General features: G+C 54.8%; 7 protein-coding genes across 7 annotated transcripts in view; 5 read left to right on the plus strand and 2 right to left on the minus strand.

Moving 5' to 3' along the window:
- Positions 1–1,565, minus strand: part of PTSG_01111 (uncharacterized protein) — a 7,427-nt gene extending 5,862 nt beyond the window's left edge. Inside the window, exons 1-4 of the mRNA XM_004997024.1 lie at positions 1,266–1,565; positions 730–871; positions 290–419; positions 1–44 (exon numbers count right to left, since the gene is read on the minus strand). The exon at positions 1–44 is cut by the window's left edge and continues 62 nt beyond it. Of these exons, the coding sequence (XP_004997081.1) occupies positions 1–44; positions 290–419; positions 730–871; positions 1,266–1,398 (449 nt within the window). The 5' untranslated portion in view covers positions 1,399–1,565. The remainder of the gene's footprint in view (positions 45–289; positions 420–729; positions 872–1,265) is intronic.
- Positions 1,566–1,599: 34 nt separating this feature from the next.
- On the plus strand, positions 1,600–4,648 carry PTSG_01112 (selenocysteine lyase). The gene is made up of 10 exons (XM_004997025.1): positions 1,600–1,806; positions 2,274–2,705; positions 2,971–3,039; positions 3,243–3,335; positions 3,488–3,544; positions 3,661–3,744; positions 3,910–4,009; positions 4,104–4,188; positions 4,323–4,366; positions 4,489–4,648. The coding sequence occupies exons 1-10, from the start codon at positions 1,669–1,671 to the stop codon at positions 4,581–4,583; spliced, it is 1,197 nt and encodes a 398-aa protein (XP_004997082.1). The 5' UTR covers positions 1,600–1,668; the 3' UTR covers positions 4,584–4,648.
- A 1,942-nt stretch (positions 4,649–6,590) lies between these two features.
- PTSG_01113 (uncharacterized protein) lies at positions 6,591–11,241 on the plus strand (the record flags this gene model as incomplete). Its single annotated transcript, XM_004997026.1, has 14 exons — positions 6,591–6,674; positions 6,978–7,079; positions 7,309–7,411; positions 7,612–7,689; positions 7,997–8,098; positions 8,491–8,648; positions 8,914–9,009; positions 9,147–9,214; positions 9,377–9,532; positions 9,744–10,014; positions 10,203–10,267; positions 10,510–10,699; positions 11,025–11,084; positions 11,191–11,241. The coding sequence occupies 14 exons, from the start codon at positions 6,591–6,593 to the stop codon at positions 11,239–11,241; spliced, it is 1,584 nt and encodes a 527-aa protein (XP_004997083.1).
- A 620-nt stretch (positions 11,242–11,861) lies between these two features.
- PTSG_01114 (uncharacterized protein) lies at positions 11,862–15,358 on the plus strand (the record flags this gene model as incomplete). Its single annotated transcript, XM_004997027.1, has 7 exons — positions 11,862–11,941; positions 12,167–12,336; positions 12,544–12,648; positions 12,949–13,108; positions 13,392–13,496; positions 13,763–14,214; positions 14,550–15,358. 7 exons carry the CDS (start codon positions 11,862–11,864, stop codon positions 15,326–15,328), a joined length of 1,851 nt encoding a protein of 616 aa, XP_004997084.1. The 3' UTR covers positions 15,329–15,358.
- A 302-nt stretch (positions 15,359–15,660) lies between these two features.
- Positions 15,661–18,231, plus strand: PTSG_01115 (uncharacterized protein). Its single transcript, XM_004997028.1, has 3 exons — positions 15,661–16,756; positions 16,999–17,280; positions 17,526–18,231. Exons 1-3 carry the CDS (start codon positions 15,848–15,850, stop codon positions 17,919–17,921), a joined length of 1,587 nt encoding a protein of 528 aa, XP_004997085.1. The 5' UTR covers positions 15,661–15,847; the 3' UTR covers positions 17,922–18,231.
- Positions 18,169–20,642, minus strand: PTSG_01116 (dehydrogenase). The gene has a single exon (XM_004997029.1). The coding sequence runs from the start codon at positions 20,485–20,487 to the stop codon at positions 18,616–18,618; it is 1,872 nt and encodes a 623-aa protein (XP_004997086.1). The 5' UTR covers positions 20,488–20,642; the 3' UTR covers positions 18,169–18,615.
- A 582-nt stretch (positions 20,643–21,224) lies between these two features.
- PTSG_01117 (uncharacterized protein) overlaps positions 21,225–23,271 on the plus strand; it is a gene marked incomplete at its 3' end in the record, with an annotated part of 2,941 nt that continues 894 nt past the window's right edge. The window contains exons 1-7 of the mRNA XM_004997030.1: positions 21,225–21,354; positions 21,552–21,631; positions 21,762–21,832; positions 22,016–22,130; positions 22,361–22,455; positions 22,654–22,750; positions 22,979–23,083. Coding sequence (XP_004997087.1) covers positions 21,299–21,354; positions 21,552–21,631; positions 21,762–21,832; positions 22,016–22,130; positions 22,361–22,455; positions 22,654–22,750; positions 22,979–23,083 — 619 coding nt within the window. The 5' untranslated portion in view covers positions 21,225–21,298. The remainder of the gene's footprint in view (positions 21,355–21,551; positions 21,632–21,761; positions 21,833–22,015; positions 22,131–22,360; positions 22,456–22,653; positions 22,751–22,978; positions 23,084–23,271) is intronic.

A 23,271-nucleotide genomic window follows, 5' to 3' on the forward strand; every position in this document is an offset into this window, starting at 1 on the left:
CACACCGCATCAGGCAAGATGCGCAGCGCATTGTTGGAGATGTTCTGCGCACACAACAACAAGATAAAACACAACGCATGAACGGCACCAGTACCTGTTACATTGCTTGAAGTTGTCTTGAGCACATGTACATGGATACTGACGAACAGGCAGGCACACAGGCACACAAGGAGACAGGCACACAGACAAACAGAGATACGCACACAGACAAACAGAGATACGCACACACACGCAGACACACACGCAGACACACACACACACACACACACACAGACACATACACACGAACCAGTTCTTTGAGGGTGTCGCGGAGGTTGCCAATGTGGGCCGGGAGCTCATGAATTTTGTTGCTGCTGATGTCCAGGATCTCAAGCGGGAGTTCGCACACGTCTTCGGGGAGAGAGCTCAGCTGGTTGCGCCTGCACCACGTCCACAGGGAAACGAAACAAGCGGACAAGGAAGGTGAAATCCACATGTGAGGATGTGTTGGGACAAGGCTGCACAATGTGTGTGCGCGTATGCGTATTTATACACACGCGTGTTAGTGCCTAACCTTTGGTGACCGTGTGTGTGTGTGTGTGTGTGTGTGTGTGTGTGTGTGTGTGTGTGTGTGTGTGTGTGTGTGTGTGTGTGTGTGTGTGTGTGTGTGTGTGCGTGTGTCCATGGGCTTTCGGACTGTTAATCAGGAGCGCGAGAAGCGAGGAGGCAGAACACAATAGTGTCACGAACCCAAGGTGAAGCTCAGTCAGGGACTGCAGGCTGGAAAAGTCAGGCAAGTGGGTGATGATGTTGTGGGAGCAGTTGAGGAGCTCCAGCTCAATCATATCCAGCAGCTGGCTGGGCAGCTGCACCAGCCGGTTCTCCGCCACATCTGGTTTTGAAGACCAAAGCAAAGGCAGGAAGCGCCCCCACACGCAAAGGCGTTCAGCAGTCCATGAAGCAAAGCCGTGAAGCAGAAGAAGAGATGAGAAAGTGTTTACGTGTGTGCGTGTGTATACGTTTGCATGCGTGCGTGTGTGTATGTGTGTAACTTGCATGTTCCACGGACAACAAACAACCAATGCAAGGCGTGCATGTTGTATCCGTGTGTGTTTGGCTTCGAAAAACTCGTCATGAACCAGGTGCACTTTCATTGTGTGTGTGTGCTGTGGCCATGTGTGTGCGTGTGTGCTGTGGACATGTGTGTGTGCGTGCGTGTGCGTGCGTGTGCGTGAGTGTGTGCTGTGGACGAGTGCTCGGGTTGTCGTTGCGCGCATGGACCGTACCGAGTTCGATAAGGTCTGCGGCGTCAACGTCCTCTGGCAGCTCTGGAAACTTGCGCAAATTGAGTGCGCGAAGACGCAGTGTTCCCGTCTCAGACGCACACCGAATGGCCTCGCTGAGACTTGTAGACGCCATTGCCGTAGAGCAAGAAAGGGGGGCGGGGAAGGAAGTGGGGTGGGGGACCTGGTCACGCCAAGTCGTCGTGCGTGTCTGTGTCTCACTCAGGTGTTGTGTGTGCTTGTTGCCTGAACGGACGGGGGTGGTGTTTGCGTTGTGTGGTTCGGTTGGCTCCAGCGATCGTCAGAGTATTATATCAAATCATTCACCATTTTTCTACAAACACGGCAACCTTCTGCAGGAAGGAAGAGTGTGTGCAGTGTGCCGTGCCAGTGTGGGTTGCGGAGGATGGAAGGTGCCGTGTATCTGGACAGCAATGCGACGACGCCACTTGCTGCTGAGGTGAAGGCGGCAGTTGTGGAGGCCATGGACGTGGCGTGGGGAAATCCATCCAGCACATACGCTGCTGGCCTCGCCGCCAAACAGGTGTGTGTTTGCGTTTGGGTGCGTGTGCGGGTGTGCGTGCGTGTGCGCTTGCGTTTGTGCGCTTGCGTTTGTGTGCTTGCGTTTGTGTGCTTGTGTGCTTGTGTGCGTGCGCGTGCGTATGCGTGTGCGTGTGCGCGTGCGCGTGTGTGTGTGTGTGTGTGTGTGCGTACAGTGGCACTTGTGGTGCACTGCTCTCATAGACATGCTCTTGTCCTCCATACAATGTGTTGCTTCTCGATGCGAACGCCCCCCCCCCAACAATCCATCACACATCCTCCAAACCACACACACACACACACACACACACACACACACACACACACACACACACACACACACACACCACCACCACACACACCACCACCCCACCCCCACCCACCACACACACACACACACACGCACACACAACCCCCCACCCCACACACACACACACGCACACACACACGCACACGCGCCATAATTTGTAGATGATCAGCGAGAGTCGCAAGCATACGGCGGACATGATTGGGGCGGACGCAAGCGAGATTGTGTTTATGAGTGGCGGCACGGAGATCAACAACCATGTCATCCACACGGCGCTGGAGGCATTCCACCGCTCCGGGCGAAGTGGCCTTCCACACATCATCACCTCCAACATCGAGCACGACTCTGTGGAGAAGGTTCTGGCCGCGTTGGAGCACGGGAACAAAGCTGCCGTCACCCGAGTCAAGGCCGACAGCACCACGTATGCTGTGCCAGTGGACGCTGTCTTGGCAGCGCTCACAGACAACACGTGCCTTGTCACCATCATGCTGGCCAACAATGAGACTGGCGTGATTCAGCCCGTGTCGGACATCTTCCAGCACATCCGACAAGACCCCAAGCACAGCCACATCCTCCTCCACACAGATGCCGCACAGGTGTGTGTGTGTGTGTGTGTGTGTGTGTGTGTGTGTGTGTGTGTGTGTGTGTGTGTGTGTGTGTGTGTGTGTGTGTGCCTTGTGTGTGCGGGGGGGGGGTACGGGTAGGGAATACATCCCTAAGGGTAGAAGCAGGAACGCATTGCTGCAGTGGCATCTCTGCGAAGCTTTGCTTGCTCGCTCGTGCTCATTCGTGTTACTTGTGCCGACACGGCTACATGTGTTTACATCCCTCTGTGCTGTGCACTTGCGTGTTGTGTTTCAGGCCATTGGCAAGATACCCGTGCACGTTGACGCCTTGCGCGCTGATTGCGTCACCCTCGTTGGTCACAAGGTACGTTGTGTGCGCACACCAGGGTGGAGATAGGCGCAACAACGATGGCAACAACAACACCGATGTCAGCGATGTGGTTGCTGCAAATGCCCTTCCAGTGTGCCGTGCTAACTTTCCATCCACATGCTCCTCTGTGTGTGTGTGTGTGTGTGTGTGTGTGTGTGTGTGTGTGTGTGTGTGTGTGTGTGTGTGTGCACTGCCAGTTTTATGCGCCGCGCATTGGTGCGGTGTATGTGCGGCAACTCGGCAAAGAAGGCGGTGTGCCTTTCCATGCCATGCTCTACGGCGGAGGCCAGGTTTGTGTTGCCCCTCACTTCCATGTGCGCGTTGAGAGTGAATGGGAACCTGCCAACGTGTGCAGCTGGTCGTCTCCGGGATGCTACATTCGCATAGCGAATCGCCTGCATGTCACGTGTGTATGTGTGCGTGTGTATGTGTGTGTCGACAGGAACGAAACTACCGGCCCGGTACAGAGAACACACCCATGATTGCTGGCTTTGGGGCGGTCAGTGCCTTGTTTGCTTGAGTATCACATCCCGCGACTTGCTGCTTCCCAACTTCACAGCGTGCATGCCATGTTTTAATTTCGATGACATGCTTTCACACGCGCGTTTCTTGCAGGCATGCCAGCTCGTGTGTGACCACTTGCCTGAGTATCTCGATCACATGCAGAGCATGCGGGACCATCTCCATGCCCAGCTCAAGGTTCAACTTGTGTCAACACATCGCGAAATCACCGCATCATTCATTACAGACACACACACAGACACACACAGACACAGACACACACAGACACACACAGACACACAGACACACACACACACAGACACACGCACACACACACACACACACACCCTTTCTCCCTCTCAGGCTGCGTTTGGCACGGATGCCGTGAGGATCAACGGCCCAGCAGACTCGCTGCACACCGCCGTCCTGCCCAACACCCTCAACTTCTCCATCATGTCTTCAGGTGCTCGTGCACACCACTGTCCGTTTGTCTGTGATTTTCGCCCACCCTGCTTCTTAACTCACTCACGCCGTCATTGTGTGCATGTTCACTGAAGACCTGTCTGGGCGGGCCATCCTGAAACAGCTGCCCTCCATATGCGCCTCTGTGGGCTCCGCCTGCCACTCAGATTGCGGCGACAGGTGTGTATGCGCACGCTCGTGTATGAATTGTCACCCCCCCCCAGTTGTTGTTCACAAGCCACACATCTCCCCGATGCTCGTCCATTCATTCATTCAATAAGCTGTGGTGTTTACTTGTGTGTCGCGGTCACCAGACCATCACAGATTCTCATGGCGTTGGGCATCGACCACGAACAAGGCAAGTGCTATGCCACAGTGCGTGCATGCGTGATGGTTGCATGACTTCAAACGGCACAACAACACAAATGAGTTCACACGTACGTATGGCCTTCGGCCGTTGTCCCCGCATGATCGATGCAGCACGCCGCGCCATGCGCTGGTCCGTGGGTCGCGATACCACAGAGGAGCAAATCGATGCTGCAGTGGCAAACCTAGCTCGGGTCCTGAAACAATAGGAATCACAACCACACATGTGCTCAAAATGAGTAAAAACAATATCAGCTCTCAAAGAGCAGTGGTGGCATCTTCACATGGAAAACAAACGACAGGTGTACGTGTGTGTGTGTGTGTGTGATCGGAGAGTTGTAGTCAAAAGGTCACATGGTGTTTTGGGTTTCAACGTTGGAATAAGGTTTCCTCATTTCACACACGTGTTTGGGGGTGGGGTGGGGGGACTTGGGGGCCCGCGAGCAAAACAGAGACCACTCAAACGACGCACCTGTTTGTCAGCAGAACTGCGAAAGATGGCCGACCGTAGGGTGACGCAGCTGCACTGCGTCATTCGCGTCGTCGTGGCTCTTGCTGCCATTCTGAATCACCTGAAGATAGATAGGATGTGTTGCTGTGAGAAAAGAAAAAGTCTCGGAGTCACAAATGTGAAAGCAGATGCAACACAAAAGGGAAAGAAAAGGGGTAAGGAGAAGAGGTGATGTCGTCCATGCACGTGTTGAAAAATTCAACACAGAACACAAGTGTTAGCCATGGTGGGGCACGAAGCCCCACAAGGCATATCCACCAAGCGGTTGCATGTGACAAGTGTTTCTTTAGGCAACCTGAAGTAAGCGACAATCAACCTCGAAACATGAAGATCGCGGGCGTGGTGCCGACCAACAAAAAGCAGTGAAAAAGAAAGGACGAGGGACGAGTGGAGCAAGAGAGAACAAGGGGGGGGGACAGAAGGAAAAGGGGAGACAAGACAGGTTCACACGCGCTTGTGCGTGCAGCAACAGTAATTTGGTCATCAGATAGAAATGGTGCGTTCACATCAAGGTATTCAGTAGCAGAACTGGCGTTAACACTTTGAGTTTCGTCACTTGACCAAGGGGAGAAAAGAAAAGTAGAAAATGAAAGTAGAAAATGGGGCAAGGGGTGGTAGCTTTGGGTGGAGGTTTAGTCTTGTACCTGACAAAGAGTGGAGTGTTGCCGCAGATTAGGCCTCTGTCATGGCCGTGTGAATAGCATCGTCACGTGCTTGACGTGTGCCATACCTGGTTATCTGAACACGAGAGCACATGCCGCTGGGTGAGCAAAGGGCACTTCACCATAGTAAACGCAAAGGTGTGATTTTGGAAGAAGAAGAAGAACGACGACACGACAAATGTGATGCCATATCCGCCGCAACCAAGCCATCAGTTAAGATAAAAAGGAGATAGTTATCCTCAAAGATGAACAAGTTCATCGGTTCGGAGTGGTGCATTAACACTTTAAAATCATATGGCTTGGCTTGGCGTGTGTTGCATGGAAGCAGACGGAGAGGGATGCGACAGGTACAGAGCACTCAGGAAAACAAAAGAGTGTGACATGCTGTGTTGGCTCAGGAAAAAGAAGTGGTGAAACAATTGTCAGCACGGGTGTAATACCAACGAAGCGCATCCAAGGCGTTGATGGGTCATCCAACGCCGAATACACGGCGAGGACAAGCACCAAGCAAGCACACGAGGACACAAACTCCGTGGTTGTTGTGAAATCAACTCAGTTGATAAAGTTAATCCTCATTGCCAACAGAACACAGCTGTGGGAAAAAGAAAAGAAGCATGGTGGAAGGGGTATTGGAGTTGAGACACACACCTCGCTGCATGCCTTCTTCATCTTAGGGTGGCCATAACGTCGGGTGTCGGGGGGGGGGGAAATCAGAGTGCTTTGAGAGCGATGAGGAGAAATAAATGAACATGCCACGCAAGTGCACGTGGGCTGGTTTGCCATCTTCGCCTTCTCTTCTGGTCTTTGCCTCTTTCGCTTCTTGCTTGCTTTTACAGCAGACAACAAGCAATAGAAAAAAAAAGGGTGAATTTCACGCGAATTTGTTGTGAGGACGTGGCAGCTGTCAAAGTTGACACTGTGTGCCGCGAAACTTTTGAAATCGAGGAAAGGGAGGACAACCAAGAAGCGAGTCTGAGCAGAGGGCGCTGCGACCACAAGACAACAAGGGCAGCGAGCGAGACGGCCTGGCCAACACAGGCAACATGGACGGCGTTGATCAGGATGTGGTCAACTTGTCGCCTCTGCCTCCCATCACTCAGCGGTTGAAAGGCTTGCGCCCTTCAAAGGTGAGCGTGGTGTGTTTTTGGGGTTGGGTGTTGTTGATGATCATGACGATGCTTGTTGTGGTGGTGATGATGGTTGTAGTGGTCGTTGTGGTGTACCTTGACCTTGACCTTGTGCTGTGCTGTGTTTGTTTGTGGTGATACATGCTCCCCCCTCCTTGCAGTTGTGTGGTGTAAGTGTCTCAAGGCGTAAGCTCATCATGGGTTGGTGTAACTGGGCGCTTGCCACGTACACATATCCACGCCGGCCCACATGCGTGTACACCCGCCTACCCTCCTCACATACACATGCACACGCGTGCACAGGAGCTGCTGGAGTTTTATCGGCAGAAGCTGGCCGAGTTTGACGCAGAACACTCCTCTATGTTGGGCAAGCTGGACAAGTACAAGCAAGCATGCAGTGACAAGGTATGGTGCAGTTTGGTGTTGCGTGGGAGAAAGGGGCATGCCTGCATTATCGCCGTCAGCTGCCAACACACGCTGACACATACCACGACGCTCACACACACATGCACACACGATACACACACACATATACACACATATGCACACAATACACACACGATACACACACATATACACACACGATACACACATACACACACACACTCTACGATGCACACACGCACCTGCGCAGAACAAGTTGCAGTGGGAGATGGCGCAGAGGGAACAGGAGATTGTCGAATTGCAAAAGGCGCTCAGTGATATGCAGGTGTACCTCTTCCAGGAGCGAGAACACGGTGAGTTGTCAAAGTTTGAACCACAGAACCAGAAGGAGAAAAAGAAGGAGAGTGGGAGATGCTTTGCGCAAGAATGCTCGTCTGGTGGTGGTTGTTGTTGCAGCACATGTATTGCCAGTGTGGGTGATCTCACACCGCCCTCTCAACTTGAACCGCTTGCACATGACATACGTGCATGCATGACTCACATTTTATGGTAGTGCTGCGGCTCTATGCTGAGAACGACCGGCTGAAACTGCAAGAAGTGGAGGACCGAAAGAAGATCAAGAAACTGCTTGGTGTGGACAGAAACGGAGCGCAGCAACGGAGAGAGAGAGAGAGAGTGTGTGTGTGTGTATGTGTGTATGTGTGTGTGTGTGTGTTGCTTGTGAAGTGGGGTGTAAGCGTGTGAGTAATTACTAATAGTACTCATATGCGTGTCTGTGTGAATGTGAACAATCAAAGGTGTTTGTGGGTGTGTCTGTGCGCTGTATTGAGTAGGTTGGCTTTCGTTAACCTTGCGCTGACAGCATTCCACGCTGTGCTCACGGTATCAATTTCTTGTTGCCATTGGCCTGCATCGAATTGTGCCCGTTTCATCCTCAGCCATGTCACAGCCGCTGGAGCACGAGACAACTTACTTCCAGGACCCCAGCCGTTCAAGGCCGGTTGTCGCACGGGGAAAAGCGGCAGAGACAGCCATTGTGAGTGGGGATGGAGGGGTGCGAAGGTGCTGGCAATGTTAACGGCGCTGGGTGTTGTTTCAAAGTGCAACTGTGTGCAGTACGTGTGTGTGCGTGTATGTGAGTGTGTGCGTGTGCGTGCGTGTGCGTGCGTGTGCGTGCGTGTGCGTGCGTGTGCGTGCGTGTGCGTGTGCGTGTATGTGAGTGTGTGCGTGTGCGTGTGTGTATGTGAGTACAGCGCGGCTGGCGTTTGCGTGTGTGTCGATGCATGTCTCACGAGCATGTGTACATGGTTGCGTATGACACAGGCAGAGAAGCAGAGACGGCAGACAGAGGGGAGAGCACCAGCGACCGAAGGTTCGCTGTTTTGACTCCTGTATATATTGCTTGCGTTTGGTACCCGTGGTCCCCAGGCAGTATGGGTTGCTCACCGTCGTGTACCTGCCAATTGTTACATCAACCAACAAGCAGAGGATGTCGATTTGGGCATGGAGGACAAAGTGCAAACGCTCATGCTCACGATTGAAGCCCTCAAGGCACAGCTGGAAGATCAGGCCCGCGTCTCTAGAGAAGAGGTGGCCTTTGTTGTCACCTAAATGCTTGCACACATGCCTTCTCTTACCCTTCACACACATAGATGTGGATGCATCTGCGCACACCACAAACGGACGCACACCACAAACGGACGCACACCACAAACGGACGCACACCACAAACGGACGCACACCACAGACGGACGCACACCACAAACGGACACACACCACAAACGGACGCACACCACAAACGGACGCACACCACAAGCGTATTCACACACTCACACACACAAACAAACGTGTACAGACGACGGCTCTGATGGAAGACAGGCGCGTGCGTGAGGAGGAGATGCGCATCAAGGCACAGCGCGACGCCAGCAAGATTGAAGAGCTCACACACAAGGTGGGCAACTTGCAGCATGCACTTGAACGCAGCTACCATTTGGTGTCATAATGTCAGACTGTGCGTGCTTCTTTGCCAAGGGGACTCATGTATATCTTATGTGCGTGCATGCTTCTGCTTGTGCTTTGATGTTGCAGGTTCAAGATTTGCAAGACCTCTTGTATGACAGCACCAGGGACTACCTCGAGCTGAAATATGAACACAGGTGCGTGCTCCTCTGAATGTATGTGTAGTTTTGAGTGTGTTGCTCCTCTTTGTGTGCTTGCACTTGATTTGCGGAGGGCGGCTGCGCGTTGCTTGTGCTTCGAATGTGAACATGTCCGCATGGTACCTTCGCTCACGCTAGCGATGTGCTATGTCATTATAGAAACGCGCTGCGGGACAGCGAGGAAGAGAAGGAGCGATTGTTGAAGAGGATTGAAGAGCTCAAGGATGACATTGACATGTATCAGGCAGAGGCCTTGCAGGCCTTGCAAGAGCGCCTCAAAGCTGTCCCAGCCAAGACGTGCGTATGTGTGTGTGTGTGTGTTGTGTGTTTGCATGCATGTGTTTGCGTTCGTGTGGGTGCGTGTATGTACGTCTCCGTGTGTGAATTTGTGCGTGTTTCTGCAAGTCGTGCATACGTGCATAACCATGTGTGTGTGTGTGTGTTACAAGCAAAAATAATAGCTGCTTGCTATGCCCTCACCAGCCCTCACCTCGTTTCACTATGTTGCGTGCAGTGAATCGCCCAGCAAGGAATACCGAGACATGGGCACCAACGCGTACAGGCCCGGTGGACGGCCTGATCTTGCACACCGGGAGGGCGACGCCGCCTCCTCTGACGCGCCAAGCTCGCACGCACGGCTGTCCAGGCGTGTACGTGCCTTTGCGCCGTCCGAGCCGTCGACAGCTGGCGATGCGACGAGCGTGGATACGGCGGTCACGCGGGAGAGCGAGTACACAAAGCAAAAGGAGGTCATGCAGGAAACGCTCGCCGACATGTACCGCGAACAGTGCATTCAGGTGCGCATTAGCGTTGGGGATGTATTGTTGTGAGTGCTCAGTTTGCTGTCTTACGTCTTTGCCGTTCTTGTTGCACCGCAGTTCAGCTCACGACCTTGTGCGAACACACACACACACACACATACACACACACACACACCAAACGCTCACGGACGCACGTGTGGTTTATTGTGGGTCTTGTCGGCTAGCTGGAGGACGAGTTGTGCAGACTGAAGGAAGAACGTGAGGCGGCGAAGAAATACGAGAACAAAAAGTTCGTGCCCGTGGCGTGTCTGTCGTGGTGTGTTTGTTGGTCGGAAAGTTTGCTCATGCGATTGCGTGGGGTGTGCCACAGATCGTGTGTGCGTGTGTGTGTGTGTGTGTGCATACGTGGGCGGCTGCTTGGGTTTTCGCGAGTGGCGTGCCTCTTGTGTTGATGTCTACAGCCTTCTTTGAGTCGGCATGTTCATACGAGTGCTGACAACTTCTCACACACACAACCACTTGTGCTTTTAGGGCAAAGTCTCAGTCGAAGCGGGCCGACATGTGGAAGGCGCGATATCACGAGTTGGAGCGCAGGCGGGCGCTGGAGGTTGAAGGGTACAAGACAGACATCAAGATGCTGCGCACAAAGATGAAGGACCTGGAGAAGAGCATGTACAAGCTCGTTCTTCATGGCAGCCAGAACGACGACCAGCACTCGCATGTATGTACCATAATCACCAAGGGCGTCGATGGAGGGCAGAGGAGAGTCGGTGATGGGGTGGTACACGGGGACACAAGAGACGGGAGCTTGCTCTATTTGTGTGTGTGTGTGTGTGTGTGTGTGTGTGTGTGTGTGTGTGTGTGTGTGTGTGTGTGTGTGTGTGTGTGAGTGAGTGTGTGTGTGTGTGTTCTTGGTGCGCATGCGCGTGATTACGAGGCTCGTGGGACACGTGCTTTCTGGTTTACCACTCTTCAGTAATCAGCCTTTCTCTCATGTGTGTGCTTGCTTGTGTGTCGCTGTGCGGTTGCTGCGGCATTATTTCCAGATGATGCAGGACATTCGAAAGGCCACCGCACGCACCAGCAAGATGGTCGGCAGTCTCCAGGTAACACGCTGAGTGATGTGTTCATGCGAGCATTTGCTTGTGTTGAATGGCCGATTTCTCATTCTCCGTGTCTCTGTGCTGTGTCGTGTGCTATGTGCTGTTGCAGAACTTGAAGGGCCGCATCTACCAGTTGGAGCACGACGTACACCGTGCCTGAGTTTCTTGTTGATGAACAAAAGCGCGCGCACACCACATGCGCACATACACACACCACACGCGCGCACACACACACACACACCACATGCGCACATACACACACCACATGCGCACTTACACGCACACACACGCACACCACATGCGCACATACACACACACACACACATACACCCTTCGTGCCCACTGTTACTGACGTGATGTGGTGTGATCACCGTCGCCAACTGGCTTGCTTGCGGTCATTGGGGAGTTCCGCAGGCAAACGCTTCCCTTCTTTGGACACGCTTACCTCTTGTTGTACATTGTTCCTCCTTCTTTTGGTTCTTGTTTTCAGACACATAAACGGACTTGAAACGAAACAGCCATGCCAGAGTGAGGGGGAGTATTTGTGTCTGCGCGATGGAGAGGGAGATTGCTGAAGCGAGGGCGCAGCGCAGCGGCACACTGAGCACACTGAGCACACAAGTCGCGCAGCACGAAGGACTTGCTTGGTGTTTTGTTGCTTCAAGTCTTGGCGATTGAAGGAAGATACAATCAATTTTCGGCAAACTTTGAGGGGACAACAACAACAAACAACAACCGCGCCACCACCACCAAACAACTGAGCAAGCAAGCAACTCAAGCATGAATGTGGTGCAGCAGCTGTTCTCGGCAGTGGAGGAAGGGAACGCAGAGAAGGTGGCGTTCCTTGTCAAGAAACACAGGTGTGTGTGTGTGTGTGTCGCTGTGTGTGCATATGAATGTGCGTGTGCGTGTGAATGGTGTCGAGCAGCTGTTGCGATCGCTAGTTTGAGCAATCACGCTTGCACAAGCACACACGCAACACAAAACGAACACAACAACACCACAAGCACACGCACGTAGGCAGTGCAGTTGATCGAGTTCTTGTTGAGCGCGTTCATCATTGTTTCTGCCTTGTACATGTACAGGTGTGTGGATGCCAGGGATGCAGTCGGGGCAACGGCACTGCACCACGCTGTCTCAAATGGCAAGCTGCGTGTTGTACAAGCCCTGCTCCAGGCGGGAGCAAACGTGAACGCTTCCGCAGACAACCCTCAAGTCAGTTTCAAGACAGGTGCCACACCACTTCACTACGCAGGTCTGTGACTGTGATGTTTGTTTCTTTTTTCTCGCAGCAGAGGGCGCAGGCCCGTATGCGGCACGTGTCAAAACTGCACCACGACAGGTCCTGCTTCTGCTCTGGTCATCACAGACAGTGGCTCACCCAATGAGCATGTGCACATGTGTGTGTGTGTGTTTACATGTGTGTGTGTGTGTGCTTCGTGCCGTTGCGGATCGGTGGCAGCGCGTGCTGGTCGCGTGCCGTGTGTTCGTGCGCTGTGCCGTTTTGGAGCGGATGTCAACGCCAAGGACGACAAGGGTGTCACTCCTCTTCTCATGGCAGCAAGAGGTGCGAATGATGGCCGGGGGGGGGGGGAGGTGGGGCCGGGGAGGAAGGTTTGTGCTTATGATCTGCGCTTACGCATGGAATGTGTGAGAGAGAGAAAGTTGTGTGTGTGTGAGTGTGTGAGTATGTGTGTGTGTGTGTGCATTCAGTGAGTATGTATTGTGTGTACTTTCTGCGCCATGCATTTTCATCAAGGTTGCGTGTCTGAGTAAGCGTGCATCTTCTTGTTCTCCACCGATCCATTCAGACTAACCCATGCTCGTGTCTTTCCACACATACTCCCTGGCCCCTGTTCTTTTGTAGGCGGGCACTCTGATGCTGTCATTGCTTTGCTGGACTTCAAAGCGAAGATGCTACCTGACGACACGGGTATCACGCCACTTCACTCGGCCTGCGGGCGCGGCAGTGGTCCCACCATCCACGCCCTCATGAATGCCGGCGCAGACCCCTCTGCCAAAGACAAGTGCGTGTTTGAACGAGATAAAGGGGCGAGGGGGCACGTGTGTGTATCAGTCTGTACGTGTGTGCGAGGGTGTGAGTGACATGAGTGTGTGTGCGTGTGTATGAGTCTGCACGCGCGCGTGTGTGTGTGTGTGCGTGTGCGTGCGCGTGGTGGTGTTTGTCGCTGCTGGTGACCCTCCCCTCCTGACCTCTACTCCCAATCCCTGACCTATGCCATGCATCCACCATCTCGCTTCTTCCTCCGTCTGTCTCCTCTGTCTCTCTTGCGCCCTGCGAGCGTGCAGATACGGCTATTCTCCGCTCTTCTGGGCTGCGAGGAACGGGCGCAAGACCGCCGTCCGAACCCTCGCAGATCACGGCGTCACCCTCGACTTTGACCAAGATGGCCAGTACGTCTGCGTGCGTGTGTGTGTGTGTGTTTGTGTGCGTGTGTGTGCATGTGTGTGTTTTTGTGTTTGTGTTTGTGTGAAAGACATCAGGTCTTCTCCACCATCACGTGCGCGGGTGCATGCCTTTTCACTTGTCTCTCCTTTGCACATTCTTGATTGGCCCGCTGGCTTTCTGCCACTGTTGATTGTACTTTCACCACCGTGTGCCCCACGATCTAATCACGACTCCCGCTCTACCTGACACGGTATTTCACGCGCGTATGCAGCACGGCGCTTGACATTGCACTGCGTTTCCGCCACGCCGAGTGCGCGAACCTGATCCGAAAACTGTACCCAGATGCGCAGGAGTGCAGTGCGCCGTGGAGTGGTGGTGACAGCGACACACACGTGCCTGCAGGCACTTCACGAGGCGCCAGCCGTCGCACATCGTCGTCAAGTCTCGGGCGCAGCAGCTCCGATGCCACCGCCACAGCAACCACGCTCCCCTCGTTCCTCACAGAGGAGGAGGAGGAGCAGGGGTACATGGATGTGACGCAGCCAAAGCGACAACAGGCCGTCAGTGGTGCTCCTTCTGCAAGTGCCACCAGCAATGAGGTACAGCGCGCCTCTGCACCAGGTGCGAGCGACCAAGCCAGCCTGCCACGCTTTGGTGAAGAGAGCGCAGATGCCGGCAACGACGCGTACATCGACGTTGAGGAGGTTTCATTCGGCTTTTCAGGTGTGTGTGTGTGTGCGTGCGTGCGTGCTCGTTTTGTTTTGTTTGTTTGTGTGTGTGTGTGTGTGTGTGTGTGTGTGTGTGTGTGTGTGTGTGTGTGTGTGTGTGTGTGTGTGCGTGTGTGCGTGTGTGTGCGTGCTCGTTTTGTTTTGTTTGTGTGTGTGTGTGTGTGTGTGTGTGTGTGTGTGTGTGCGTTTGTGGAAGACCCTCCCTTTCACTCTCCATGCTTGTGAAATAAGCGCGTGCGTACGCGTTGTGCCTGCAATCTCGCCCCCCCCCCCCTCAGCTTGACGCTGATGGTTGTGTTGGTTACGTGTGTTGTGCGGGATTGGCTGCAGGCAAGCAATATGTGGTTCCTGCACCTGCGCCGAAGAGCAAGAGTGGTGATACAGCATCGGCAGGTCACGGTGGAGGCGGCGGCGATATGGTCGACGCGTACATTGATGTTGCTGATGAGGACCAGGGAGGGGAGGCGGAGACGGTGGCAGGGGCTGCAAAGCAGGGAAAGGGCAAGGGCCTCTCGCGGGCGAGTCGCCGACAGTCGAAGAAGGAGCAGAGGCGCCAAGAGAAAGAGCGCAAGAAGCAGGAGAAACTGCAGCGAAAGGCGTCCAAGAAGGAGGCACGAAGGCAAGAGAAGCAGCAAAAGGCAGACAAGCAGCGACAACAACAACAGGAGGAGGAGGAGGAGGAGGAGGAGGAGAGTCAGCTTAAGGAGCAGCAACAACAGCCAAAAGAGCAACAACAGCAGGAGCAGCAAGGAGAGCCGCAGGCGAATTCTCCTTCGTCAGTACAGGAGACCCAGCCGGCGCTGGCCACCGGTACGGGTGCTGATGCTGGCGATGTGCTGCCACGTTTTGGAAGTCATGGCCAGGATGGCGAGCAGACAGAAGAAGATGGCGGCTACATTCAGGTCGAAGATCCACCGCCAGCCACACAAGCAGGAAAAAGCAAGCATGGTGGGCCCCAGACACATGTACCCTCTCCACAACAACAACAGCAGCAGCAGCAGCAGCAGCAACGACAAGAGTCTGTGCTGCCGCGCTTCAACGACGCAAGCGATGATGGGGAGGAAGTGGCCTTTGGCTTTGATGGCTCCTACCTCGCCATTGGCGACTGAATTCAGTCGCTAGGCAGGACTGCTGAACGTTTGTTTGTATTTGTGTGTGCACAGTTATGTTACGCGCATATGCTTGTGCTTGTGTGTTCGTCCTTCATCCCTATTGCTTGCTTCTTGCTTGCTTGTTCTTTTATGGCTTTGTGCCCCCAGCCACCTCCCGTCAAACGTTACACGACGCAGCAATGATTGTGTCTGATGTGGACAACTAGTGTGTTGAGTTACACACACGCGCATGCCAGCGGTTTTGTTTTGGACTGTTACACGCCGTGCTTTTTTTTTTTTTCTGAGTTGTTTCTTGAGAATCCCTTTCCCTCTTTCCTCCCCCTGTATCTCCTTTGTGTCCCCCGTTCCTCGCACTGCTCAGCCCTGCTGTTGCCCTTGCCATTGTCATCATGTCGCACCTTTCATTTTCACAGCTCGATCACCTGACCCTGTCTGTTGATCATACCCTCTACTCAAAGCTCATGCTCAAGATACACGAGCCAGCATAACCCCCACACGAGAGCAACACTGACGGAGATGGAACAGCACAAGAGCGACGACAAGACGATGGCGCATTGCCACAGCGAAGGTCGCAGCGACGTGAGCGACGAGCGCATGCAGGATGCGCAGCAGCAGGAGCAGCAGCAAGCCGCCATCGAGGCGCAATTGGCAGCCATGAAGCAGATGCTGTCCCGGCTCATGGGCGTGCAAGCCAAAGCCGAGGAGAAACTCGCCAATCTGCAGACTGCAGCGACGGCAGCAACACAAGCAGACAGACCAGAAGCAGACACAACAACAGCAACAGCAGCAACAACAGCAGACACAATGACGACAGCAACAACAACAACACCAACAGCAGCAGCAGACGAGTGCAGCGCCACATCGACGCGGTCCGCGACGCCTGAGGTCGGCGATCGGGATGAGGACGCACACGTCAAGCGAGCGGAGGCTGACGAGGCGGAGGAAGCGGGAGAAGGTGGCATGGTTGTGAGGGAGGCAGAGGCAGAAAGCAACGACACGGTTCTTGCTGAAGAAGAAGAGCAGAGGGAGACGGGCGCCCATGTGCAGAGCGGGGAGGAAGCTGACCTGACGCAGGGAGAAGCGCAGGAGAACGAGAAATCCACAGAGGAAAGGAATGAGAAGCAGGAGAAGGACGATGAGGAGGAGAAGCTAGGTGTGTGCCCCGTGTTCACCAACGCACTGGTGTGCCTCAACCGGGCGTGGACCCCTCGACAGGATCGTGTCGTTGATTTCGCTGTGAACTTCCTGGGGAAGGACAGCGTAACTTTGCTCATTGCAGTGCGCAACGTCGCACCCAAGAAGCACGTGTTTGTGCGGTACACAGACGACGCCTGGGCCACATACAGCGATGCGAAAGCAACACAAGTTGGCATTCGCAAGAGCACCACCTCAGACGCAGCTGAACTCCAGTACATGACCTTCTCGGTGAGCCAATCGTGCACGTGCGCGCGTGTCTGCATTGTGTGCGTGTGTGTGTGTGTCTGCGTGACGTTATGTCTGTGTGTGTGCGTGTGTGTGTGTGCGTGTGTGTGTGTGTGTGCGTGTGTGTGCGTGTGTGCGTGTTTGCGCATTGTATTGTAGTTGTGGCCCTGGCGTGCTCACTCACGTCCTGTCCCACCTTCCTCGACACACCCACCAACACCCATCAACACTTGCGATGTGGACAGGCTGATGTGGTCTTTGCACCGCACGTGCATGAGGTGGAGCTGTGCATCTGTTACCGCGCTGGCGAGCAGACGCACTGGAACAACAACGACGAGATGAACTACAAGCTGTCGATCATTGGTGTCGACGCCAGTGCGCAGAGCATGTTGCTGGAGAGCGTGAACGGCCACAAGGGCGAGTGCGAGCACTGCACCACAGTTGTTTCGAAGAACGGCGAATGCCCCGTCTGCCTAACCCCAGACACCCTCCTCTACCCAAGTGTGCATTCCTGGGCCTCTGAGCACGTAAGTTGTCATGTCAACGGCAACTGCATGTATGCGCGCGTGCTCTGCTTCGACTCGTATTTCTTGACATCGCATTCCTGCTTGTGTGAACGCACGCATGTACACACGTGCACACGTGCACACGTACACTCACACACACACACACACAATACACACACACACACACAATACACACACACACAATACACACACACACACACACAATACACACACAATACACCCACACACGCACACAATACACACAGTGGGTTACGCAGGGTTGTGGGCACAGCGCGTGCCGCGAGTGTTTGGCCAATTGGTATCGGGTGCAAGTGCTGGACGGCGCACGTGTCATCCGCTGCATCGCACCAGATTGCGACCTGCAGGTCAAGCCGCCAGATGTGCACGTGGTGGACGTTCTCCTTGGCGCCTTGTTTGTTATGAACCAGCGTACCTCCCACGAGGGTCACTTCAAGGACATGATGCAAGACAGCGAGCTTGCGTGCTGGCTCAACGACAACGCGCGCAAGTGCCCGTCCTGTGCTGTTGCGGTGGAGCGTGAGACGGGCTGCAATGAGATGCTCTGCCACTGTGGTGCTCGCTTCTGCTACGAATGTGGCGAAAGTCTCGAAGGCGGCACGTGCTTGTGTTCAGAATACTAACTTGTGTGTGTGTGTGTGTGTGTGTGTGTGTGTGAGTGTGTGTGTGTGTGAGTGAGTGAGTGAGTGTGTGTGTGTGTATGTATGATATGTGTGTGTGTGTGTATGATATGTGTGTGTGTGCGCGTGTGCGTGCATTTGCTCTCCCCTCATTGATTTGATTCCTTCACACACGTCATTTCTGACCTCGCCCATGAATGAATGAGCGAGCTGCATAATAAACAAAACCAAACGCTACCCGCGTGTAATCGGCGGGAGTTGTGTGTAAGTCCGTGTACTGTCTTGATGGAAACAAGAAAGCAGGCAAGCGAGCGAGGGAGCAACGGGAGAGATGCATATCTCTCACCACAAAATCACGCATGCGCAGGCCATTGCCCAACTCAGCACGGAGACTGTCAGCAGCAGTATCACAACACAACACAGCATCAACACGACACGACACAACAAAACACAACACAACACAACACAACAAGTCAACCAAACAAACGACACCACAAACGCACTGGCTGCCATTCGCGTTCACATAACACGACATGGAAGGTTACGGGACGGAAGGAGGCGGCAGGCAAAGCAGATACACACACCCAAAGCGGAAGCACAACCAACACGCCAAACAGCCATGATCAACAGCCGTCACCGTGCATGCATGGTCACACCTCTCTCCCGCCCGCGTCTTCCTGTTGAATCACCGTTGCGTTTACATGACCTCGTAGTTGGGGCCGCCGCTGCCCTCAGGCACCGTCCAGTTGATGTACTCGCGCGGCGTCTTGATGGAGCAGCACTTGCAGTGCACGCAGTTCTGTGCGTTGATGATGAGCTGTGGCTTGCCGTCTGCAGAGTCGCTACCATCCGAGTACTCGTACACGCGCGCGGGGCAGAAGCGCGACTCGGGCGCCGCGTACACGGGGTACGACACGTCGGCCGGCACATCGCTCAGCTCGGGCTTCACGCGCAGGTGGGAGGGCTGGTCCTCGTGGTAGGTGTTGCTGCGGGCAAGGTTGGAGAGCAGGTCAAACGTCAGCTTGCCATCGGGCTTGGGGTACTCGATGGGCTTAAACTCGGCCGCAGGGCGCGTGCGCTCGGCGTCTGTCTTGTCGTTGGGGAGCGTCCATGGCTCCTTGCCGCGCGTGATGAACGTGGACAGGCCAGAGTGGACCAGGCCGGGGCCGACGCCGTAGTGGAACGCCTGGTGGCAGTTGCGCACCTCCTTCAGCTCGTCAAACACCCACGACTTCTCCATGCTAGCCTGGTACTCCCGCACCTCGACGCTTGCCTCCTCTGCGCTGATCTCGCCCGTCTCCGCCACGGGCGCGGTGCCGGTCGACGTGAGCGCGTCAAACACGGCGTTGCCCGCCAGCCGCCCAGACTCCATGGCCGTGTGCGAGCCCTTGATCTTGACCGAGTTGAGGAAGCCTGCGCTGCAGCCGAGCAGGGCGCCGCCGGGGAAGGTGAGCTTGGGGATGGCGTGGTATCCGCCCTCGTTGAGGCAGCGCGCGCCGTACGCAATGCACTCGCCGCCCTCGAGGTGCTTGCGGACAGCTGGGTGCGTCTTCCAGCGCTGGAACTCCTCGTATGGGGAGAGGTACGGGTTCTCGTAGTCGAGGCCGACAACAAAGCCAACAAGGACCAAGTTGGGCTCCATGTGGTACAGGAAGGAACCGCCAAACGTCTTGTCAAAGAGGCCCTGCTGCAGCGGCCAGCCGAGCGTGTGCTGCACAAACCCGGGCCTGAAGTTCTCCTCGGGGATCTCCCACACCTCCTTGACGCCGAGGCCGTATGTCTGCGGCTGCACGCCCTCGCGCAGGTTGAACTGCTTCATCACCTCCTCGCTGCAGCTGCCGCGGCAGCCCTCTGCAAAGAGCGTCTGCCGCGCGCGAAGCTCCATGCCGCGCGCAAAGGTTGCCTTTGGCGTGCCGTCCTTGTTGATGCCCATGTCGCGCGTGGCGATGCCCTTGACGGCGCCGTCGTTGCCGTACAGCACCTCGCTGGCAGAGAAGCCCGGGAAAATCTCCACGCCAAGCTCCTCCGCGTACTCGCCGAGCCAGCGCACGACCTTGGACAGGCTGATGACGTAGTTGCCCTCGTTGTGCAGCTGCTTTGGCAGCAGCGCGTTGGGGATGGCAAAGGACGACGTCTCGTTGGGCAGCACGAGAAACTGGTCCTCCGTGACAGGGGTGCCAATGGGCGCGTCGCGCTCCTTCCAGTCGGGAATCAGCGCGTCCAGCGCACGCGGCTCAAACACGTTGCCGGAGAGGATGTGCGCGCCAACCTCGGCGCCCTTCTCCACCACACACACGGACAGCTCCTGGCCAGACTCTGCGGCGCGCTTGCGCAGCTGGATGCCGGCGGCAAGGCCCGCGGGGCCTGCGCCAACGATGACCACGTCGTAGTCCATAAACTCGCGGGGGCTGTTGAGGAGGTCGTCGGTCGCCTCCTCGGCGCGGGCGGCGGTTGCGGCGCGGTGCAGGGATGCCCGCGACCGGGCCATGCGCGCGAGGGTTGGGCGCGCAGCCCAGGTTCCGCATGCGTGGCGGACAGACCGCAGCAGCACGCTACCGGCAGCGGTCATGATGGTGATGGTGGCGGTTGCGGGATGTGGGTTTGTGTGTGTGTGGGGAGGTTGTCGGTGGGGTTGGTTGGCCTGGCTATGAAGCAATGAATGGGTGAACGCAGCCCTATCCAGACAGAGAGCGAAGGAAGGAAGGAAGGAAGGGGGTGTTGTTGTTGTTGTTGTTGTTGTTGTTGTTGGGAGCGAGAGTGCAAGACACAGAAGACGTGATGTGTGACACGATGATGTGAGCATAAGAAGCGCATGACTTAGAAAGCAAGCATCGTCTGACACGAGCACACACACGCACGCACACATACAAAGACACACAGGCAGAGTATACAGGCAGAGATATCAAGGCCGACAGACAAATACAGATAGACAGATAGACAGACAGACACACAAACACTCACAAACAAACAAGCACACACACACACACACACAACAAACTGTACGAGACATACAACACCATATCGATCAGGAACGAGCCACCGCGTCCAACCAACCAACCAACCATCGCCATCCATCCACCCATCTATCCACCCATCTATCCACCCATCTATCCACCCATCTATCCACCTGTAGCCGAACACACACGATCACTCCTCACATCCATCCATCCATCCATCCATCCATCCATCCATCCATCCATCCATCCACCAGGAGCAGCCCATATCCCCTCCTTCGATTGCGGTTGATCCAGCAGAACAAACCTGAGCCACTGAAAATGGCTGCAATTCTGCATTTTCGCGCATTTTCGCTGACTCAGCAACCACACAGAACAAACGCAGAGAGGGCAGGCAGGACAACAAACACAAAGGAAGGCAGGACGATGAGTCTGCGAGGGGCGGTGCGCGCTGCCGTAATCGGCGGTGCTGGCCAGATGGGGTGAGTGGATGGGTGTGTGTGAGTGGACGCGTGTGTGTGGATGGATGTGAGTGGATGGATGTGTGACTGTGTGGATGTATGGATTTGTGTGTGTGTTGGGTGTTCGTGTCAAGTACACTACATCACCATATGCACATGCAACGTGCACATGCACAGCTCTGCTGCTCACCTGCTTGTCGCCTTCGTTCCCATTGTAGTCGACGGATTGGTGCGGAGCTCGTGCTGTGTGGATGCGAGGTGACAATGTACGACCGAAGCAAGGAACAGCTGACGGAAGGTAAGCAAACACCGCCTCGTTGACACGACACCCAGTGCATCGCGCCATGCAAGACGCACAGCTGCTCACCACCCCCCCCCACCACACACACTCCCTCGCTCGTGTTACGCCATGTTGTATTTGCATTCAGCCTTTGGTATCATGAAGGCTGAGGTGGATATGCTTCATCGCCGGGGGCTCATCAGTGCCGACGACGTAGATGTCAGTCCATACGTGTTCGAATGCGTGCGAACTGAATATGTGAATGCGTTTCTGTGTGCGTGTCAAGTGGGATGCACATGTTTGTGAGGACGGCACAGGATGTGCTCATTGACACGTGTTGCTTGCTAGCTGAACTGACGTCAACAATCTGCACTGCCACTGGGTTGCGGTACAACCATACAGAAGGTCCAGACTTGCATCACCCTCAGTGATGACATTGAGGACGCGGTGAAAGATGCCGACCTCATCGTCGAAGCCGTCATCGAAAACCTCGACATCAAACGCGACGTCATCTCAAGTGCGTGCGTGTGTGTGTGTGTGTTTGTGTGTGTGTGTGTGTTTGTGTGTGTTTGTGTGTGTTTGTGTGTGTTTGTGTGTGTTTGTGTATTTGTGTGTTTGTGTGTTTGTGTTTGTGTGTGTGTGTGTGCATGCGTCACGGATTTCTGCTCAAGTGCAGGACGACAGAGCAGTCGTTCTTGTTCTCCAATCTCACGACATGAGTGTGGACGCTTGTTTGGCTGTGCACAGAGGCGTCGCTCGCGTGTCCTCCCCATGCCATTGTCACCACAAACACCATGACGTGTTCCGTCACAAAGGTCGCAGAGGCTGCAGCCCACCCAGAGGTCAGTCAAGTGCGGGACTTGGAGCATGGTTGCTCAAGACACGTGTGTCACAGCATCCATACGTCCGTGTCTCTCTCACACACACACACACACACAGAGCGAATCACACTGCCTGACACCATTGCAATCAGTCGGCCATCTTGCTCTCTCTTTCTCTCTGTCACTCACTTGCGCATCTTCGTTTGGTCTGTGATGAAGAACGTGGTTGGGCTTCGGTTCCTGTACCCCGTGTACATGATTGAGGATGTGGAAATCACACTTGCGTTGCAGACAGATGTTCAGGCCGCCGAACGAAGTGAGGTTCTTGCTTTGTCATGACACTGATGTCATGCAAGTGACTCCCGACCTGCGTACCGCGCGTGCATCGTGTCATTCCCCCCTTCTTGCTTCAACACACACACACACACACACACACACACACACACACACACACACACACACACACACACACACACACACACACACACACACACACGCACACACACACACACACACACACACACACGCACACAAATCACTGCAGTTAAGACGATGGCAATTTCAATGGGCAAGAAGTGCTTCTTCAAGAATCCTGGAAGCGAAACGTTCCACAGGATTGACCCCAGCATGTATGAAACCCTTCAACGCGGTACGTTGGCAGTGCACTCAAAAACTCCACATTGTCCACAACCGCTCCATACCATTGTACTTCCTGCTTTGCGTGTCCAGATTCATTGTTTTTGTCAAGATCACACACACAGCACAGCACACACACACACACACACACACACACACACACACACACACACACACACACACACACACACACACACACAC

The sequence above is a fragment of the Salpingoeca rosetta genome (genome assembly GCF_000188695.1).
Source record: "Salpingoeca rosetta unplaced genomic scaffold supercont1.4, whole genome shotgun sequence".
Lineage (NCBI taxonomy): Eukaryota > Choanoflagellata > Craspedida > Salpingoecidae > Salpingoeca > Salpingoeca rosetta.

What these genes read in the sequence shown, in the direction of transcription:
- PTSG_01112 (XM_004997025.1), top strand. Translation starts at nt 1,669, where the DNA reads ATGGAAGGTGCCGTGTATCTGGACAGCAATGCGACGACGCCACTTGCT. An exon ending in TCCACACAGATGCCGCACAG is followed by an intron (nt 2,706 to 2,970) that starts GTGTGTGTGTGT and finishes GTTGTGTTTCAG; the next exon opens with GCCATTGGCAAGATACCCGT. An exon ending in TGCTCTACGGCGGAGGCCAG is followed by an intron (nt 3,336 to 3,487) that starts GTTTGTGTTGCC and finishes GTGTGTCGACAG; the next exon opens with GAACGAAACTACCGGCCCGG.
- PTSG_01115 (XM_004997028.1), top strand. Translation starts at nt 15,848, where the DNA reads ATGGAACAGCACAAGAGCGACGACAAGACGATGGCGCATTGCCACAGC. An exon ending in TCCAGTACATGACCTTCTCG is followed by an intron (nt 16,757 to 16,998) that starts GTGAGCCAATCG and finishes CGATGTGGACAG; the next exon opens with GCTGATGTGGTCTTTGCACC. An exon ending in ATTCCTGGGCCTCTGAGCAC is followed by an intron (nt 17,281 to 17,525) that starts GTAAGTTGTCAT and finishes CAATACACACAG; the next exon opens with TGGGTTACGCAGGGTTGTGG.
- PTSG_01116 (XM_004997029.1), bottom strand. Translation starts at nt 20,487, where the DNA reads ATGACCGCTGCCGGTAGCGTGCTGCTGCGGTCTGTCCGCCACGCATGC.